Raw genomic sequence first — 21,333 nt, 5'->3', positions numbered from 1 at the left:
TCTAATAGTACTAATTGCTTCAGCTCTAGAATTGTGATCAATAAGGTAACCCATTGCACTTTTACTACTAGGAGTAGTTAGTGCAGGGGCTTTAAGAAACGTGGTGATGTAAAATAATGTGGTGGTGTCAAAGAATTATTTCAAGAAAAAGCAGAATAGGGGTCCAAACAAACGTCTTCTATTGCCACACTAAGACAAGCACCAAGGTTTTATTCCTACTGTCAGTTAACTGTCTTAGTAAATTCCAATAAACTGTGAATGTCACGTTGGCTCTCTAGTACCATGTACATGGCTGTGGGCTGTGGGATAATTTCATAACTGTGCCTAGTGGAGACCAACGATATTATGCAACTTTGCTCTTAAAAACTACCCATTGCAGTCAGATTCTTTGTGCTCTGGCCTACAGCATCACCTCTTAAAAACTACATCAATATGGAGTCAAATGTATTGTGGCAAGAAATCAACTGAGACTTGGGTTTAAAAACAAACATCTAATAAATATCTTATAAATGTCTTTGCTGTTGAGCTTTGCTTTGGGACATTGGACCACAGAGTGTTTTTGCAGGCACACAGCACATCAAACATGTGTACGGCGGTGTTTTCAGTCGATAGGCTTCTTGCACACTCTCTCTCTCTCTTGCTCTCTGTCTCTCTCCACATGACTTTAATTCGGTCTAGTGCGCGTCATCCTTACGGACTCGCCTCCACGCACTGTGGGATTATACTTTATGCCTGGGCCACTATAAAAAAAATCAAACATCAACATAAAGCAAGCAAACAAAAAAACAAACAAATCCCAGCTGACATAACCGACGCCTTCATAACCTGCCCCCCTTGTGGTTTTGGGGCTAGGGAGGGGGTGGAGGGGACTTTTTGAGAAGCGGAGGGTGAATTTATTTGAGCACACGCTGTCAGTATGAGCTGATGTGAGCGCTGTATCAAGTGCGCGGTGGTGATGCTCCAGTATAAAACGGTCCGCTGTATTTTGGCACAGAGGGGGATACATCAGTTTAACCCTCGGCTCTGCCCTCCGGACTCGCCCATACAGTGTTCAGCCTAGATAAGTTGAGGGCATGTGTAATCCTATTGTGAGGAATCCTGCCGCACGATATTCCTGAGGATCTCTCTCTGTTCGTGTTTTTTTTCTCTTCCAACTTCGATGGCTTGAGTGGCCCATTTGCACTCATGCTTGCAGCCGAGGAGGGATGTAAGGTACGGGCCATCTACCGCCCTCACATTGCACGGAGTAGCGGCGTGATTCAGGTCGCTATCTGAGTGCCAATAAGAAAAAAAACTACTTTCGAGATGTGAATTATCGAGACTTGCTACTCATTCCAACGGCTCGCCTGTCCTATGCTATCGACAACGGGATTTCAAGAGGAAAATGATTGTGGCATAAACTATTTCTGGAGACGCTTGTCACAGATATCGCCGCTGAACTGGACAGGGTGGATGGTTATTTCCCAAACTGTTCAACCCTATGTATACTGCATTCATTTGTTGGAAACGCTGCTTAGTATCTTCGAGAACAGCGCAAGAGGAATGCTGGTCCAAGATCTAATGCCATATACTTTAAGTTTTTGGCCTTTTTTCTTCGGTCATTGCCTTCTCTCACTGTTTTTACTCTCATGCCAGGTAAGGACCATGTTCGGGCGCGCCACTTGTCAATTTTACGCATGAGGAGAGGTTACACGAAATGTAACTGGAGTTTGATTTACTGATGGACTGTGCATAGGAGCTGTGGAACTGATTATCTTTTTCAAGTGGACTAACTTATGTACTTAGCTTATCATGCTGCTATTAAAATACAATACATTGCATGTGTGTTTACATCAGATGATGATCAGTCCGGGGCACACCTGTGTTAAGGAAATACTGACAGGCATGCATGTGTAGAGTTTCCAGTAAGGCAAGAGAGATATAACTATGCACTCACTCACACACACACATGTAGACACTCAGCTCTCTTGTAGTGGGAACATGGAGTAGCCAACTGTGTTTTTATGATAACAATATTCAGTTATCCCACCAGGATCCCTGCAGCAGGCATATGTTACTGATGAGTATTCTAACCTCTGCCCTGTGCTGCTGCCTACAGATAGTGTTGAGCTGTTGTTCACACGCACACAGTGTTGCCAGGGTTCATGTGTAATGTGATCTGCTTGAGTTTCCAAGTCCACCCACGCACACTCCTCGGGGCAGCCTGCTGCCCACTCTGTTGGTGGGTGGTTTCTTACAGGGAGCGCGCTGCAGCCATAGACGTGATACTATTCTGCATGTACTACATACACAGCAGCCCCGGTGACAACAACACTGGAGCTGCGATATGAAAAGACTGCTGAGAGGATATCCATAGTGCTGCTAACTAAGAGGCTTCTGAGTGCTCAAGCATCTCCATTTGTGCTGCACAGCATTGTGCTGATGGTACTTCTGAGTAATGCGCTGAAGGACGGTGCCTCAATCATTTCATTGCCTCTCTCTTTCTCTCTCCCTCACCATAAGGGAGAACTCCAGAGGTCATGCTCACAGAGTGTGGCGGAGAAAGTTAGCGAACAGTGCCAGCTGGCATGCCACTGTAGAAGATACCCTCCCCTGCCTCCTCCACCACCTCCGCCGCCTCCCCCTCGGCTACTGGGCCCCGTAGGTAAGGCTCCCAGCTCACACTCCCAGGTTTCACACCTGTCTGTCTCACTGTCAGTGTGCTCTTGCCCCACAGTTGGATCTCAAGTGTCAAGCAACCGGCTAGTCTGAAGAAACAGTTTTGAAGTGAAGCATTTCCTTTTATGCTCAAAAGAAAAATGTGTCATCAACCCCCTGAGATTACTGTGAGACTGCCCGTGCATGGGTGCAGTTTTGCGTAGGGACATCTGTGCATGTGATAGAGCCAGCAGGATGTTGACAGCTGAACACAGTACTAATTTATGTCGGGTCTGACCTTGGGGAGTACCCAGCTGCCTGTGAAATCCATGCCTGCTGGGCTGCCAAGCTCATTGGTTCAGTAGTAGGGTTTCCCCCGGAGGACCCCTGATTAAAACACAGATGAGTTAATTAAATTAACTGTAATTTAATAGATATAAGGGGATGAAGAAGCAGCCCAGGAGTTCCAGCTGCGTTTTGAAGTTGAGCTGGCGGCAATAAGGGTGTGTGTGTGTGTGTGTGTGTGTGTGTTAGTGCTTTTATACAACAAGAGCATATCCCTATGTGGATCCACTGCCTGTTGCGGGCAGTTTTCTCTCTGACACTCTCTCTTTTGACCCACTCCGAGATGGTAAATCCTTTGACAGATAGGCGAACATATTTCACCAGCCTACTCGCTGAAGGTTGATATGATTTGTATGTAGTCTCAAGCACCTTAATGAACAGTGCCCTGAAATATGGGACAGGCGCTGCTGATGATGCAGTCATTCTGAGCTATTACTGTGACTCTTTAGAATTACTCACCCTGATCCCTTAATATTATGAGTAGGGAGGAGTACTTAATCATTAAAGTCTCAACAGACAGGAGTGTAAATGTTTTAATCAATCAGTTCCAGTGATTTTTCCTCTGTCTGGTCAATTTAGATGCACCTCTTTTTCCCTCACCGTACGAGCTATCTATGAATTGAGATTTAACCCTGAGAGTTGACCCTTCTGTGAATGTTGGTCACATAAATGCTGCCAGGACCATCTGACTGTAAGCTAAGGTGGGGTTTTCAGAACTCAATTACAGCCAACGCATGATGAAATCTGAATGCTGCATGTACAGTGTTCGATAAACAGCAGTATGTCATGATAAAAATGATAAGCAGGCCAATTTTTGTTCCTTTTTCAGCTTTACAAAGTATTTGCAGAGGGAGGAGACACCATGAATTATTCACTTATAGGGAGTTTTTTTCCTCAGTTCTCAATTTAATCTATACAGGCACATAATTATCTTGATATTCCTTCAGTAGCCTAATTTGTAGAATGATTAGAGCTGAATTTTTTTGCTTTAAACTGTAGTTGTTAAAAATGCAAGGAATATGCATAGCCAACGTGAAAAACTGGGACAATGACTGAGAACTTATCTTTCTTCTAAAAGTAAAAAAAAAACTGAGAAGAAATTGGCAATGTTAAGTAAGTCTGTGTGTGCTAAAAACGGTTTGGAAGTCCTTCAAAGGACTGTGCTTTATCACAATGAAGTAGATCCTTACTTCTGACTGAATTAAATCCTACAGCCGTTGACAAAATGCAGGATTAAAATGGAAGTTTGGCTGAGAGGAGCTTTTAAATTCATAGTGACTTATGACGTGGTGTGCTGTACCGGGGAGAGCCGTGCCTTGTTATTTGCTAGAAATGTGCTGTGTTGGAAAATAGTCCACAGCATTACTAAGGAGTATTTGTTGCTATGGTGTAAACCCTTCCTCTCATTCATAACGCAATGACTGTAAATGCAGGAGCTAGGAGTTTGTTATTGTGCATTCAGTGCAGCGTTTTTTCTCAGGAGCATAAAACTGGAACAAGCCAACACTCGTATAGATAGATATGCACATGACTAAACTGATTTATAGATGGTCGGAGGGCATCAAATGCTGCAGAAAGAGAAGGGGAAAGTTCTGCATTACAGACACGAAGTTGCTGATGCACATAATGTTATTCAACATTCCTGGTGAGTGGTCTTACTGCACGGATCTAATGTGGAAAGAGCAGCAGGTTCCTGCAACAGTAATTGGTGTGGACAAGAGTGCTGGTGTGGGGAAGGCTGACGGGACCTTAAATGATTCATGGTGTCGGGTTGGATATCTTTGAACGTTGAACCGAAGACCTACAGAACAGGCGAGGACACAGCGTCTTCCCAACTCAGAGAGCAGGGAAGACAATCACCTCCATGCTGCCCTGTTATTATGTTGTATAATACAATCACTAAGACTCTAATAACAAGACTCGAGTCAGGGTTTTGTCTAAAGTGATGAGCCGTGTAATCATAGTTATGTTTTTTTTTTATTTTGAACAGATTTTATTCATTCTTTTCTTCTGCTTCCACATCTCTCTCCTCTTGCCCCTCTTTTTGTCTAAGTGGAAGATCCCATAGTGCCGTTGAGGCCCTGGTGGATGGAGATGGACATTGTAGTGCTTGGAACGGTGGGCTGTGCCTCAGTTGTCTTCCTTCTCTCGGCCATCATCATCTGCTACAAGGCCATCAAGAGGTGGGATGCCACTTTACTTTTTTTCTTCTTCTGGTCTCACGGTCATGAATCTCTGAAATATTTGTGTGATGACAAATGAAATAGGAACCGTCACCGCCGGGCTACTTAACATGTCATGTGTAATTTGACCCATGGAAGGCTGAATGATCTCTCCTGCCTTCGTGTGTGAGTGACGCAGAAGGCTACGTTGACCCTGTCATTGCCCTCCTGGGTCACACTAAGGTCGGAGGTTAGTGGAATGGGTTGTAAATGTCACAGGAAGATCCACTACACTGAGTCACAAAGAAATATCCTATATTCTAAATGTATGTTTTAAGGTGCATGAAGTTTCTTCAGCTTCAGCTGGATTCACAAGGAGTGAAAGCAAGAGGAATCCCAAGACGCTGCTGTTGCAGCGGAATTGTTTACCCCATTTGGCTTATTAGAGAAAAGGGCTGTGTGAGGTTTTAGCCTGCAGCACAACCCAGACCCAATTCTTTGTGGGACGTTCAGGCAGCATGGTGTCACATATGCACTCTGACATCCACGTTAATGTTTGCAGACATTTAACAAACACACGTCCACATCATGCAAAGCAGCGCACATGCACTGAGAGGCATGTGGAAGATTCTTGTGTGCACCCATCCATGAGCACAACATCTTTTCATACATAGATACATCGTCTTGGCATATTTAACATTATAAAATATGGCAGAAACATAACGCTTTCCTCAGCAGAACTCTGTTTTTCCTTCCTTTAAACAACAAATAGGCAAAGTCAGGCTGCGGAAGTAATGGGTGGTTGGCTCAGGAATTCATTATGGCAATTCTTCAGCCCCGTGTGTAGCCAAGGGGCACCTTTTTTAATGCAGCAGTGGTAGGAAAGTGTTGTTGCAATATGGGCTCTAGCCCCAAACCCAAGTCATTATTTATGAATTAATTTGCGCAGTCATTCAGTCGCAGGCCACATCTTTTATACATGCAAGCGGGTCGTGTCCTGAAGCTCTGTGGGTTCTAGACTGCAGACTTTGTGCCACGCCGAGCTGCCCTCCACTCTGAATGAGAAGGCGAAAATACACAGGTCCAGCCAGACTGGCCTCATTAGACATTCATTATTCTCCAGCCAATAGGAGAGCAGTCCGGGGGAAAATGCGATTCCTTTAACATTTGTCATGGATGCTCTAATCAGCCATCATTCCTGAGAGGCAGCGAGAGGAAACAACACAGCGAAAAGGACAGAAGAAATTTTGCCTACCAAAGCAAGCAAAGGCAGTAATTGAGCATCTTAGTCAATAAGAATGTGAGAGAGGGTTTGTCAGTGAGAAAAACACAACCAGTTATATATAGCCCTTCCAGCCCCTCAGTGCTCCGGGCTTTCCCAATGAAAATCAGCTGGCCAGGGGCCAAGGCCTTAGCACCACAGACAGCAGAGGAGCTAGCTCTGCGGGTCCCAGTCCTCCAGGCCTTTTGTTATTTTTTATAATCTTTGTCTGCCAGTTATCTGTCAGAAGCAAAGGGGCTGGAAAGAAAAAACACGTCCATACAATTCTATTCAAAGTCCACAGCACCGGGGAGGCTGGTGTGTGCAAGCATAGAAAAGAGGATTCAGACACATGCTGTGTTTCAGTGTTGCTGTGCCATCCAAAGCAAAAGACATGATGCTGCAGTCCAGGCTGTCAGCCATCTAAGAAGCCAAAACAAACACAATACAAAACAACTAACTAATGAAGCTAGATGCTTTTCCCAATCTTTTACCGCTCCGGGAGGCTTGTCCAAAGACAGATAATGCATCACTGCTGGTTCTGGCGAAGGGCAATGCAGCATCTCCTAAATACTTAACCAGAGATACAATAAAAGGGAAATACTTGCCAGGCAAAATGGTTCAAAACCCAATATTGTATGTAAGTACTAAATCAGCACCATCAAAACTGGTGACAGATTTTTACAGTGTTTACAGTTTTTTAATGCTTTTTCTTTGAACCGTAACATGTTACTCTAATTTCCAGATGGCTGGAGTATTTGTAAACAGCTCAACACATGTCCCAATTTTGCCATGATCCATTCCCCGAACTTCAAATAGGAAAGTGTGCTGTGATTGCACAGCTTTGATATGAAATATTCATCTAACCTGTGAAGTGTTGTGTTGCCACCTGCCATGTGTCAACAGCATGGCATCTATTATTGAAGGCCTGGGTAGGGGTCGGTTTGAGGCCCCAATGCTCTGCCCTGTGTGGTGGCCCAAAGCGACATGGTCAGTCTGAGCAGTGATTAGATCCTGGAAGAAATAGACAGGATTCGAGGCACCTTCCAGCAGGCTATAGATCACCAGTGTCCAACCACATTTTCCAACACAAATACTGACCTGTCAAAACTATTCAAAATGAAAATCATTAGTGAGCTGCAAGAACATAGCATAACGTTAAATGAATATTGACCTCATTGATTTTCTGTTCCAAGTCGAAGAATTCCCAGACTGGCTGTAAACAATGCCATCTGTCCCTTTGAGGAAACTTTTGGTATATCCCAACTCTCCTAGCTGTAGCTGTATCAGCCAATCATCTCCCCCGCAGCAGAATGTGTTTCCACCCTGGGGCTGGACAGTTTCCTTTTTGAGGCTTTCCCTGGGTCCCACAGGGACACAGCAAGCATCATCTGTCCTACATGGCCAGCATGTATCCCTTGTGTCCTAAGCCATATGACCTCTGCCAGCTGACAGTGTCCCATAGGAAGTCTTAGTCATTGCCTAACCTACAATGACCCCAACCACCATAGATTATATGCAGTAATGATGTTCAAAGTTTCAATTAAAAGTTTAGGATAGGAGGGATAGGAGGAAGGATATTTAGTATTATTTATATGACTTTTTTAATGAGCACTTTATTACAAGACTCAAAGTCTAGAACCGCAGCTCTGTGAGATAGCAGTGCTTTGAGCTAAATGCGGATACATGCTAATTTGCTTGCTGTAATGCTAACTCTAATGCTAAGCAGATATAATGTTTACCATTATCACCAACTCAGTTTAGCATGTTCGCATGCAAACTTTTGCTAATCAGCACTAGATACAAAGTAGCCACAGCTGAGGCTGATGGGGGTGTCATTAGCTTTGGAGGTATTTGGTCATAAACCAAAATATTAGACAAACTGATATGTTGACCTGATGATGGTGCTGAAAGAAAAGTTAAGGAATCACCAAAGTTATTACAGTTCATCCTGGAGGGAACATGAATGCCTGTACCAAATTCCATGGCAATCCTTCCAAATTGTTGCTGAGATACGCCAAAAACAACACATTTCAAACTAATGATGGCACTAGAGGAAAGGTGGATCACAAAAGTCATTAGGATTCATCCTGTTGGGACCATGAATGTCAAAAACAAAATTCAAGTCTGGACCAGAGTGGTGGACTGACAAGAGTGAAATTACTATCCCTAGAGCCATGTCAGTAGCATAGCTAAAATTACAAAGGATGCATACTGAGTGTTTATCTTTTAGACCACATTGTGATTGTTTTTGTGATCGAGTTAAAACCCTTTAAAGACCCTTGAAAGATCCTGAGAGTAACTTTGGTGACATATGACACGTGTATCTTCAGTTATAAAACTGGATGGAGTTAAGCTGAGCAGGATTTCTGAATAGCTCTGATGAACACAGGGGTGGAGGTGGTTCACAGCGCTGAAATGACAGCTGAAAAACAGCCAAGACAGGAACTGAAAACCTGACAGCGCCAAGATGGTTTTTTAACATGTGTAGTGAAATTAGATTGGCTTAAATGTATGCTAGCAACAAAAAAAGACAAAATGAGTTGACATCAAGGGGGAAATGAGGATGTGCAAGTAAAGTACACATCCTAACTGAACATTTTCTAGACTGATCACCACCAAGAAATACTCATATTAGTCATGTTATATTCTAGAGAAATGTCACAATAAATAATAAACATATGTGATGGACTTGTACATTTAGCATAACAGAAATTTAAAGACTTCACATCAGCTGTTTGTGTCTGTTTTACAGTGTCAGATTGATTATGATTCAGCAAATGTCTATTTAAATACACATGGGGGTTTGACTTATAATGCAATCCAATGTGTTATGCATATAATAAAAGCTACAGTTTTGAAGCTCACAATGTGTGAATGCATGATGCATTTTTTGTACAAAGATCTTGTCAGAGCTAGCATAGCAGAAATGTAGTGTACAGAATCACAAGTAGAAAAGAGTCTCAAAGTCAGTTCACTAATTTAATCATTTCAGTTGCACAGTAACACCTATGCAAAGTTAGCTTACAGTTGCTACTGGTCATACCAGACCAGAAAAGGCTGGAGCAGTGTATTAAATTGAGCAACAGTGCGTTTTAATTTTTATGAATTAAATTTTTCAATTGTAAGAGAAATATTGTGTAATTTCTTTTTTTTTTTTAAAAAGATACATAGTTTCTTTAAAAAGATAATTACATTTATTATCTTCACCTTTCTGATACAGTCTCAACAAAAACCAAACATAGGATGGCTGGATTGCATTATGTCATGTATGAGCTCATTTCACACTGTAAGGAGTCTCTCTCTGCACGATGCCCGATAAGGGAAAAAGATTTTTTCTGGACTGGACTGGGAATGACTGTTTGTCAAAGTTGGACTGGTCAGCCATGGCTTTCAGAGGAGAGGAGAAGAGACACTGAGCTAAGATGTCGCTCAAGGGTCCTCTGTGGCAATGAAGGCACTGTACAGTGTTGAGTGGGACAATGACTGTACTAACTGTATTCAGATCTGTCTCTGAGTTACATAAGCCAGAGCAGGGGAGAGCAGCTGAGGGGGTCGGTGCAGAAGCCACAGTACACTGGACAAATATAATAACCACAAAGGCACCGCAGAGTGCATGAAAGGGGCTTTATTGAATGATATTGCTCTTCACAGGCCAGTAGCAGCAAGGGGATCATGTGTTGTACCTTTATTTTGCACCAGACCAGACTCATAGAAAGGATGGCAGTATTACAGCGCAACCACAGGTGACAGGGAATTTCACAGGAGGTTATGTATCGATGTTATTCCCAAGTTGTTTTGACAGCCACGTACATACTCATTACTTAGAGGGAAGATTGCATCTGCCAGTCAGCAAAGGTAATCGCCTTATCTCCTATTTTGTAATGTATATTTCCCTCCTCTCTCTTTGCAAAAGTGACCTTTGAACATTGGGCTTATTAGAAAGGATCGCTGAGACCAGCGTATCCACCCAGAGCAGCCTGTGAAATCAAATCAGCCTAAAGGTTAACAGTCTAGAAACTCTGTTTAATGACAGGGCCTTTAGCTAATGTCAAAACTCTCTTGTCAAGGAATTTGAATTTCACTCTATGAAAATGTTTATTCGCAGGAAACCACTACGAAAAGAAGAGAACGGGACAAGTCGCGGGGAATATGCCATGAGTATCCGTAACAAGAAGGCTATGGGTACGAACAACACTGTGGTATAGACTGACTCTCTGTAGATGAAGGAAGTGACATCACCATTACTGTCTCTCACCTTACCCCAAATACAACAATCCCTTCTCACCCAGAATGCAACAGGGTTTTTACATGACGTTTAAATAAACCTTCCCTCTTTGCTTGGCATGTTGCCCGGACTGAAGACACCATTCAGTTCAAGAAAAACTGTAAAAGATGGAAGGAAAAAAAATCAAGGCAGAAAGAACAGAGAGAAAAATCCACAAACCCCCATGGTGTCGAAAGTGGCACAGCAGGCTGAACATTATGCTCTTAGTAACAGCAAGTGTTGCTGACAGGCTGGTTGGCTGCTGGCTGGAGAGGGACTGTCTGCCAGTCTGCCGCAGATCCAGACCTCACACACTGTTGACATCTGCAATGGAACAACAGACAATACAGCAGCCCTGCAGTCCCATGGGCGGCCAGACAAGACAGCCCATCACACACAATAAATAACGTGCATGCAGTTTTTACAGAGAATGCAACATTTTTATATTCCAATCCACACACATTCCATCTTTTGTTCTCCATTTTTGAGACAGATGCTTTGTGAGAGGCATTATGTTACTGTCGGTCCTGGCTCTGAGATGTGGATTCATCTGACTATGCAATTTAAAGAAATCCATATTTTAAAAAGAGAGGAGCAACGACATCAACATGGGACGTTCTGGTTATTTTACCATGCCAAAAATGCCAATGAAGACAGAGGCTCAATGTATTATACTTCAGTCATTCATCGATTTATTTCCTCTATTTATTTACTTACCTTTGAATTTATTTTTCTACTTAAAAAGAAAAAAACTGTCTTGTAAGTTACTCACATCTTTACAAATCTTGAACATCTTGATGAATTCATTTTATTTCTTGATGGCTCTGTTTTTTTAAGTGAATAATTTATAAACCATATAATTCATTTGTGATGCTCCAATGCTTTAAGCCTGCTGTCAGTTTGTTGAGACACTGATGCAGAAAACACGCTTGCTCTGCAAAGAGTTTTGGTATCAGTTGTTTTTGTCTCTGGGTGTTTGAAATGCTCTTCTCTGTTTCCCGGAGACTTCAGCTAAAAAGTCAGGGGGTCTTTATGATGTGCTACGTGAATGTGTGTTTTCAAAACATTATTTCTGTGCTGCATCATATGCCAGCCCACATTTTGGATTTGTTAACTCAACGCAATACCCAAAAAAAGTTACATCTGCTACCACATGTTATTTGGTTAAATGTTTCAGAGTCTTGGGGTCAGCTAGATGCCTTCAGCCGTGTATTGTTTGGATTTGACAATCTTCGTTTTTCTATCTGTCAAGAAGGGCTTAGCCCATCGCTATAGAAACAGGGGACATGAGCCCAGGGCTGACCTTGTGACTGGTGAGAGACAGGAGACTTAGCCAATAGCCAGAGATCAGGTTGCACAGAGGATGGCCTCAGCAGGGATGTGTGTGACTCAATGCTGTCACAGGCATCCTCCACATCCCCGCTGGAAAAACACAACTGAGCTGAACTGGAGCATCACTTAACGCTGCTCTGCTTTTTCTTCTTCTTTTTTGAACATTAAATCTGCGTGTGTCTGTGCGTGCGTGCATGCATGTGTGTGCGTGCGTGAGTGTGCTAGTCTGTCTGTGAGTGTGCATGCTGATGAGTGTACTGAGTGTAGTGAGTGTGGGCTGTACTCTGGCTGTCAGTTAAGTATAGATATTGGCTGTGGAAATTTGGAAAAACACATGCTTGCATCTGAACATGCAGACGTTATTAGCTAACACTATATCCCACCATGTACCTATATGAGAGAAATGATGGATGCATGAATGTAAATATTGATATTTAAATATCTGCCTTCTGGACTGTTAATTAATGTATATTGTAACAGAACATATGTTTATACATAGTAAAACTTAAAAAATGTGCTACCATTTAGAATTATGTCAATGTTGTCATGTTGATGGAGCAAGCCATTAATGTATATATGGCAATCAATAGTACATACGCAATTTATGCATTATACCAAACAGATAGAAAGATGTGCATAAGTTGATTTCATTGCTGAGTTTTTCAGTTGTAAATAAAACTGTACATAACAACGGAGCTACAGTCTATTTTGTTTTAAGAGATATATGTGCAGAAACATGTTTTTATGCTTTGGTAGACAAATTGTCCCATGTGTGGCAAAAGTGATAAAAGTGAGAATGTTATATTTAGCCTGTGCCCATCTTGTCTGTACTGAGCTTTTTTGTGCTGTTCATGTCTAAGGCAGAGCTGTGCTGGCCGTGTCTCCTGGGCCCCCCGCAGTGGAGGACATGCTCTCAGTCTGTCTCACACAGTGCATCTTTAATGAACTGCGATTATCAAGCGTATTCCACTCCATGGGGCTTAATGATGCAATCAAGAAAACTTATAGGTTACATATTGTGCTAGATCTGGGCTCGATAAATAATAACGTGGAAGGAAGAAAATCCTGGAAGCGTTCAAAAGATTCAGAGTTAGGATCTTAAAGGACTCAAAACACCTCTGTGGAAGAGACTACATTCTTACATTAAATCATGTAGACATTCTCCCATTTATATTCTAATCTGCACGTTATACATTAACTGCGGTTACTGATGTGAAACAAACAAGGAGGACAAACCTGTAGGATACAGGCTGAAGCAGAGGTGCACTGAAGAGGAATGTCAATGAATTGCAATGTGAATGAGGGACCATAGAGTACTTTGCCTTCTCTGCTTTAGATGTGCCACTTGATGGTAATGCCAATGGACACTGAGCAATTTAAACATTCATGCATTGTCCAGCCAGGGTACTGTGGATTTCACTGTAATAAAAGCAATGTGACAGCACTAGGCGGGGGGACCAGGGATTGTCACTGTCTCAACAAGCTTTACGAAGCTCTCAGAAGGTATTTCCACAGAGCAAAAGGACGCTGATACACAGATTCTTAAAAATGTGGGTTTGTGTTTCTGTACAAAACTACTGGTTATTTTGACCTGCTGCAGCCTGCATGAAATTACATCTATCAACCTACTTTTTAATCAAGGAATGTCACCAATGCATGCACCTACTGCATGAGTGTGTGTGTGTGTGTGTGTGTGTGTGTGTGTGTGTGTGTGTGTGTGTGTGTGTACATGAGTCCTTTCGTAGCTGACCTTCACAATCTTTGAGGACCCACTCAACATCCTCTCTGCCTGAGAGGCCTTTGGTCAGTGTTAATTACCCTCAGTACCTCCAGCTGTCTGCTCATCAGGTCAGCGCTCCCATATGGTCCTCCAGGAGGCAGCAGGCAGGCGGGCAGGGGCGGGGAAAGTGCTGGATACCTGTGGGACACTGATTACATAAGCTGCTGCTAATGAGAGAGGTTCTTTCGAAAAGGGCTGCAAGTTCAAACGATCACAACAGTGGCAGTGGCTGACAGATGCAACCCCAGAGCAAGGGGGACTTGATTAAACACACACACCTACGCACATGCTGGGACACATGCACATACACACCTGCTTCGAGCCTCACTTTAGTACACACTCATACACACACAGGCACACAGCAGGAGAGTTGCTCTTTGATGAGCCAAGTCTAGAGGTTGATGAGAAGGGGCACTGCAGCCTGATTCAGCTAGCTTGGGGTCACCCGGGAGTGTGTGTGCATGTGTGTGTCATTCATTAGTCATATTGTGTGATATCATTAAACTGGTGACTCATTTGGTACACACCTCTCAACATGGGTACTCTTATACATGCAGTGACTAAAAAGCTAATTTTTTAAAAATATATGCAAATCAAATTTGGCATATTTTGGTCCAATAAACACATTTCATCTTGCAGAATACATTCATATCATTAGATCTAATTTGCCTTAAAGCTTGTTAATGAAATCCTTGCAGCAGTGAAGATCAAAACAAAGATTAATGTGCTGTTCGGCTCTCTAGCCCTGCTGTCATGTCATCTGTTATACTCAGACAAGAGCTTCATGGTAATGCAGTTAGACCTCACAACAATGCTTAATCACAACAAACCACATTAGGCCAAAGGTAATTGTGTTTGCTTGGTATATGCGCAGCCCAATCTGTTTCGTTGCTGCCAATGAAAAGGAGAGATGGAGAGGGGGGGCTTTCCACTTTGGGGCGGGGAGCGGGGTACAACCAAAATAGTCTTGTTTACCTCCAGTGTCTGGCTCCACCTTATCGAGTTACAAAGCTGCTGCTGCAACTCAGATTGGCCTCTGATCGATCTGAGCTCTGATGGCGAGAGGCAACGTGACTGACAGTCTGACAAGGATCTCAGACGGCAGCTGAGTAATGCATGTCATGTGATTTTCCCGGAGACACCTGAGGTTCGTTTCTCATCCAGAGCAGTAAACAACAGAGCTGATTTTATCAGCTCTGCCAGCTGCAATATGGTAAACTGGACATTTTCCACATCAGTCGGGACATCAAAGAGCAGTAAATGTCACATTTGAATTTTCAAGGGGTGGCCAATTCATATGAAAGAACAAAACATCTCAACGTTAAGAAAAACTCATACTTTTATTATCCAGCTTGCAACCAAGCAACTTAAAAAGTGATAGAATATGAATGTCACAGGATGACCATATCTAAGATTCAACAAGCATTTGCTTTCAGACCCTCACTATTACACGGGTCCATAGAAATTCTCAAATGATTCTTCAAATCTGTTGAATTCAACAGATTTAGGCCCCTGATACAGTTCTCACACACAAGCCTGCCAAAGCTTTAATTACTTTAAAATAGCATAGATTTACTGTACATATACAGGCTTTATACTAAAGGTGCTGAAAATGATTCAGTCCAAATGAATCCCACACACCATCATTTTACAGAAGTAATTTTTTTGGTCAGGGTTTCAGCCAAAGAGGACGCATGCAGGTCTAACGACCCAGACTGGACCCGAGGTGACCACAGAGCAGGTCACATGGGGTAGAACTGTGAGGCAGCCTCAGACGACTGGATCTCCACCTGAGCCATCTTGAACTGGGTGCACTGCAGCCATTTGCGGAGAGCAAACGGAGGGGCTCCGGATGTCGGCCCCTGCAGACACTGGTGGTTCACTCGGTTCTGAATGGCCTGGAGACGCAATTGCAGCCCTGCAGACAGATGCTGATGAAGCAAGAATGGGAAGTAAACGTTTCAGTGTGAAATCCACTACAGAGTCCATAGTTAGTTGGATATTATTAATCTGTATCAATAATGGCGCACCATTTTTTTAAAGCCTTACCTTAAGGTTTGACTGAATCATGGGTAGCCACATAGGAATTAGCTTTAGTAAAGATGAAGATGGACAACTATTACTATTATGCTACATGTTAAGGTGATCACACAATATATGTAGAAAACTACTAGTTATAGCAAACCTTGACAAAGATGGTAGAGTTGCACTCCTGCAAGGCTTCCATCAAACTAATGACATGAAGACACACCATCTCTACCATCTAGGAGAAAAAATACGGTATAAATCAAAACTGTTATTTTCTCTAACGAAGTTGCCTCATTATACATAAAACAGGAATTAATCCAATAGTTGAAACTAAACTCTCTTCATATTTCACATATAAACAATCACACCACATTTGCAGGCCTCTAGTCCTAGCTTAGCTAGCTTAAACAGATCCCCAGTGGAAAAAGGATAAGGCAGAGCACTCACCACTTTATTGTGAGCCATGAGCTGCAGGATGCTGGGTGTAACTCGACTCCAGAACTCCAGACCAGTGAGGATGGCGCTGGAGGAAAACTCTGTCTGGTTCTGGTTCAGAAGGGACGGCGCAGCGGCTGCCTGCTCGCAGTAGATGGTCCACAGCTGGGCAAACATGAAGGCATGGAACAGAGAGCACATGTGCAGTACTGACGTCTGGGGACAGAGATCAAGACCAAAACAGAAAAGGTGGTTATGAATCCTATTAACAGAACCTGGGTGGGGTCATTTGAGGGGATTTGTTCCTGCCAAACCTTTGACTGTTCTGGGAAACCAATAAGGATGACTATAAGATGATCTGCGATGTGGGAGCCAGCATCTAGAGGGATGGGCATACAGGAGGTGGAGCCCTGGTGCAGGGCACAATGTGTCAGGGAGCCCAAAAGTAGCCAGGACAGCTGACGAATGTGGGACACACATTCGATAAATTCTTTTGGTCTGCAGAGAAGAAAAACCATTGAAATGCATTTTTACAAATCAGCTAAATATTTGTTTTTTATAATTTAGGTGAACAGACCCTTTAAGTCATTGAATCAATACCAAACTTGTCCATCCTTATGTCATTCTTACCCTTGTTGCATGGTGGATGGTGGATGATAGAGCCAGGGAAGATAGCGGACTACAGCTTTGTTATCACGGTGATTGCCTTTGCTGATCTCCATGGCGGCAACTTGTGCCAAGCCCACTTTCAGGTTCCCCCCGAAAGTGTCCTCATGCAGTGGCTGACAGCAAGCCTTCATATGGCTCTGAATAACAGGTTTGGGAGGAAAAGATACGGCTGAACAATGGGCAAAATATGAAAAAAAAACTCCACATATGATAGAGCAGCACACATAAAGAACAAGACTTACTTTAAGTTTGGTTAGCGTGTGCATATCTGCAATAAAGTCCAGGAGTTCACTTATGTATTGTCTCATGCATTCCATGGCTGCTGTTGTGCACTGTTGGGAACAAAAACAGTTTATCCTTGAGGAGGAATCACAGCAGGGTCTATCTTTATTTCCTGCTGTTTTATGAAGCTGATTCTAATAAGATCTAAACACACATCCATTTAAGTCTTACCCCCGGCAGCGTTAGGATCATATGTTTTTGGATGATGGTGGATTCTGCTAGCCGTGTACCAATATCTGCACAAACAAACTGAGAAATTCCACAGCAAATTTTAGAATTGTATTCAGAATGAAACACTGTAATGTATTTGTTTCTTGTAAACTGAAGTGCAAAAAATACAGTGTTTTTACCTGGACCAGCAGTAACAAGTTTGTGTCAGGCAGAGGAGACTTGAACTTGAGAGCCTGCAGAAGCTCTAACACCACAATGCGGGACATGTAGAACTTATCTCTCTCCTGGATGCGATATAGAGAGTGGAGTAAATGTACTGATGCAGCAAGACTGCCTTTTTCTATTATCACTCTCCCTTACTCATGCTGCGAGGAGAGCATAAACTCTGTAGTCTGAATAGAGGGGGAAGGACAGGCAGCGAGAGGGGAGGGGAGCAAGGCAGGGAGACAGAGAATAGACAGAAAATAGTGGAGCTGAGGAGTAGATTTAGGCCAGTCCAGATCTCTCCTCCCAGAGTCCCAGGCAGCTCAGATGAGGCTGTCAGGCTGCCTTCTCCCTCCCGGAGGATAGGCTGCTCTCTTTGTTCATCCCTTCCACACAAAGCCCAGATGCCTGTTTACAAACCACACTGTCATCTTCTGGCTTCCACTTTGCCTCTCTCTTTCTATATGCAGTCATGTTTGCTTATGGTAGGCACAGGCACATGCTCCTCCGCACTTACAGAATGCAGAGCTGCTCCTGACTTTTTCTCCATGTGGGGCTCATTAATGCGCATACCTGTACGCAGCACACTCATAATTAAAAGTTAATGGAGAATGTCCGTTTGGTAAATAGCAAATCATAGGCTGCTCTTAAGCTTGAGGGCCCAGTCACATTTGGTGTATAGTGCAGTGTAGCTGCGACAAATGCTGCATGGTACTACTCTGAGCTCCAAAGATAACGGAACCGGCTGAAAATCCTCCCTGTGCTTCCCAGAAACCTCACCTCTCCATAAAACAACAGCACAGGACAGGTACCAAAAGCAATTGCTCCTAGTGACTCTGGGTTTTAAAAAGCGGATATTATACGGCGAGGAATTAAAGAGGGTGTAGAAAATCAATACTGCAGGAGACATAAAGCATGCAGCGTTGACAGTAGTGAAGGACTGAGGCTCCGTCTGGCTCAACAGTGCAGACAGCCCTGGCTCCATCTCTGTCTGAGACAGCCACACCACACTCTGTAACACACCGTACATCCTCGGCCCTAGCACACCAACTAATCATGTTAATCAATACTGGCTGATTGCCTACTTAATCATCTGTGACACATGGCCACATTTCTGGCTGACTAGAGAGTCAGTGAAGTAGGTGTAGCACCAAAAGAGTGATGAGCGAGAGGCCTGTGAATAGAAGCTCAACATTTTTAACACTGCAGATTAGTTTAAAAGGATTAACTCATTCAAGACCGCATAAACACAGGATGTCAGCACCTGTTTTATTCCTAAATGTGAAACTCTGTCTTTTATACAGAAGGATGTAATGTCAACACATTCATGAGTACCTTGCTGAAGGCTTTGTAACACAGTCCACATAGTTCTACGAGGTAGGAGAGACTGAACATGCCATACTGGATGACAAAGCTCAGCAGTTTGGAGAAGGGCTCCAGGAGGCTCTGTAGGATGGAGAAAAAAGAGAAAAAGTTAGACATTAGAGGCCAGAATTTGGACACTTCATAATGTACAATTCTGCTCTGGGTTTACCCGGGTTGCGTTTGTAGTTGGGATTTTCAGTAGACAAATGATAATCCTCAAGCTGGAATCCATAGGGCACTAATGAGACACACAAAGAACAGTTGAAAAATCTGTCAGTAGGTTTTAAAGTGCAAAAGTTGAAAATGATTCATGGTGTAAGTCCATAGTCCTGGACTTTGTGTTTTAACTGTGTCTGCAGTGATACATTGATTAGAATACACTAATCTGACCTTCAAGGTCAAAAGTATCAGAGTCAAATCAATTACAATTTTAAGACTCTGTCCTATTGAACCCGACAAGGGCACTGCTAGATGCTTTTCCCTCAAGCCATAATCACATTAAACATATCAGACCATGACTAAGTGAACGGAAGAGTCGATATCTACCTTAAGAGGAAGCACAGAGGGCAGTTTTGTGAGGAAGGTCTGGAACTGGTTGCAGATGGTGGTCCACAGGTTGCTAGGAGAGTCCATGGGGAGAGCCTCCATGAAGGTGGCAATGTTTTCCAGGCAGTGCAGCATTGTGCCCCCTGCTGGCAGACTCTTCTTGTTGTTCAAGCCCTGGAGGGCATAAAACATAACAGGGTTATATAATGACATTCTATAAACCAAGATATTTCCATTTAAATGATCATTCAGTCCTGATCAATCACAATGCTTATGATGAGAGCAAGGGATTCAGGACAATGAAGCACAGATGATTGCTCAAGTGAGCTCATGCATCAACGGGTTCTTATCTGCGCAATTTATTTAGCTTAAAAGTAACAATAAACTGGCACAGTGGTGCAGAGTAAGACAGGTTTTGTTGAATGCCCCAGTGATATGTTGTTTTAGAAGGGCTTATGCTGTTACACGTAGCTGGAGCCACAAAAGCTTTTCGTTTGACAAGAGCTCCTCCTGCTGGTTGAATGACACAATTACATGAAGAAAAATCCCACCTCGAGCAGCATGTTGAGGGCAGCGACAGAACTCAATTCATTGAAATCTATCAGGGAAGATGCCAGTGTTCGCAGAAAACTTCCATCTGCAAAAAAGAGATGGATAGACATAGACATAAAAAGAATGACAGCATATCCAGTGAGAACCTATTAAATTAGAATCATCATTATGGAAAATAGATACATCAAAATAAATATGTAAAGAAAGAAGTAAATGCATCTACTATAGGTTACAAAATCTTAACCTTAGTGCAAAAAAAGTCTAAATACACAGGCATAAGCAGCTAAGGAATGCTTAAGTCTCTACAGAAATACATTTTAAGGATTTTTGAGTTTAGTAGTCAGTGGTATGAGCAGACCTTTGATGTTACTCTGGAAGAGTTGGGGCAAGATGCCATTAGGGGCCAGCTGGTGAAACACACAGCGGAGGAACTGCTTGGCTACACCTGCTACATTCCCTGGGATCAACATACTGCAAAACATCACAGGGAGAATGGCTGTGTTGGACAGGCGGCAACACTTTTAAATTCATTTTTAAACTCATCTGTAAGCACAGTGAATATTTGAGCAGGCAGGTGTGACGGCTTTAATGTCTCATACCTCTCAGCTTGACCAGAAAAATTGGCACTAGATGCCAACCTGAAAGATGTCAAAGCAGTGGATTAGGACTTGGTGATGAATTATGCATGAGTTCTAAGGGTGAGTTATGAAACTGCATTTAACGGTGAAGTGCTGTGTGGATGTAGATTGCTGGAGCGGCTGTACCTGCCCACAGATTGCATGATGTCGAGAAGCATCGGAGCAGCCAAATCAGGGCTGAGGTGGATGAACATTGAAAGAACGACCACTGCCAGGCCGAGAGTCTCCTCGTCGTATTCCTCCAGCACGGCTGCACAGTCCCGACACCTGGGACATCACATAGAATAAAACAGGTCAGTTTAAGCATTAAGATGACTTGTTTCAAGACAAGTATAGGTGCTGATTGATTCATCCACCTGTCAGACATTGTGGTTGGCTGCTCATCAATGAACTCCTCAGGTGCAGGGACAAACATGCTGACTGTGCTCGGCGCAGAGAGCAGACTCGTCTTCGTAGGACCTAAAAAGGAAATAAAAGAACAGTAGGCTTTTAGTAAAATTCAATGTATTTTATTAGCTCTGCACATCTGTCTAAAAAATAAGTGCACAAATCATAATCTAACAATTTCAAAGAAGAGATATTGAGGCTACTTGACTATGTCGACTATGTCGAGTGTTTATAGAGCTTGTCATTATTCATTAGATTGTCTGGCTTTTAGA

At 43.0% G+C, this 21,333-nt stretch overlaps 2 protein-coding genes across 2 annotated transcripts in view; one reads left to right on the top strand and one right to left on the bottom strand.

The window, feature by feature from the left end:
* The first annotated feature begins 1,353 nt into the window (after positions 1-1,353).
* prima1 (proline rich membrane anchor 1) lies at positions 1,354-12,618 on the top strand. The gene is made up of 4 exons (XM_046061844.1): positions 1,354-1,635; positions 2,503-2,644; positions 5,036-5,165; positions 10,514-12,618. The coding sequence occupies exons 1-4, from the start codon at positions 1,354-1,356 to the stop codon at positions 10,611-10,613; spliced, it is 654 nt and encodes a 217-aa protein (XP_045917800.1). The 3' UTR covers positions 10,614-12,618.
* A 2,487-nt stretch (positions 12,619-15,105) lies between these two features.
* Positions 15,106-21,333, bottom strand: part of LOC123979142 (protein unc-79 homolog) — a 36,812-nt gene continuing 30,584 nt past the window's right edge. Inside the window, exons 35-51 of the mRNA XM_046062905.1 lie at positions 21,031-21,133; positions 20,801-20,941; positions 20,636-20,674; positions 20,395-20,507; positions 20,036-20,121; positions 19,485-19,658; positions 19,108-19,176; positions 18,909-19,019; positions 17,549-17,653; positions 17,370-17,447; positions 17,159-17,248; positions 16,878-17,053; positions 16,562-16,745; positions 16,260-16,463; positions 15,970-16,047; positions 15,834-15,875; positions 15,106-15,715 (exon numbers count right to left, since the gene is read on the bottom strand). Coding sequence (XP_045918861.1) covers positions 15,527-15,715; positions 15,834-15,875; positions 15,970-16,047; positions 16,260-16,463; positions 16,562-16,745; positions 16,878-17,053; positions 17,159-17,248; positions 17,370-17,447; positions 17,549-17,653; positions 18,909-19,019; positions 19,108-19,176; positions 19,485-19,658; positions 20,036-20,121; positions 20,395-20,507; positions 20,636-20,674; positions 20,801-20,941; positions 21,031-21,133 — 1,982 coding nt within the window. The 3' untranslated portion in view covers positions 15,106-15,526. The remainder of the gene's footprint in view (positions 15,716-15,833; positions 15,876-15,969; positions 16,048-16,259; positions 16,464-16,561; positions 16,746-16,877; positions 17,054-17,158; positions 17,249-17,369; positions 17,448-17,548; positions 17,654-18,908; positions 19,020-19,107; positions 19,177-19,484; positions 19,659-20,035; positions 20,122-20,394; positions 20,508-20,635; positions 20,675-20,800; positions 20,942-21,030; positions 21,134-21,333) is intronic.

The sequence above is a fragment of the Micropterus dolomieu genome, linkage group LG11, assembly GCF_021292245.1.
Source record: "Micropterus dolomieu isolate WLL.071019.BEF.003 ecotype Adirondacks linkage group LG11, ASM2129224v1, whole genome shotgun sequence".
Taxonomy (NCBI): Eukaryota; Metazoa; Chordata; class Actinopteri; order Centrarchiformes; family Centrarchidae; genus Micropterus; species Micropterus dolomieu.
This window is presented reverse-complemented; position numbering and strand designations above follow the sequence as displayed.

Bases quoted from the DNA above. Each gene is read 5' to 3' on its own strand.
- prima1 (XM_046061844.1), top strand. From the start codon at position 1,354: ATGCTATCGACAACGGGATTTCAAGAGGAAAATGATTGTGGCATAAAC. The intron at 1,636-2,502 runs GTAAGGACCATG...CCTCACCATAAG, and splicing joins TGTTTTTACTCTCATGCCAG to GGAGAACTCCAGAGGTCATG. The intron at 5,166-10,513 runs GTGGGATGCCAC...GTTTATTCGCAG, and splicing joins TGCTACAAGGCCATCAAGAG to GAAACCACTACGAAAAGAAG.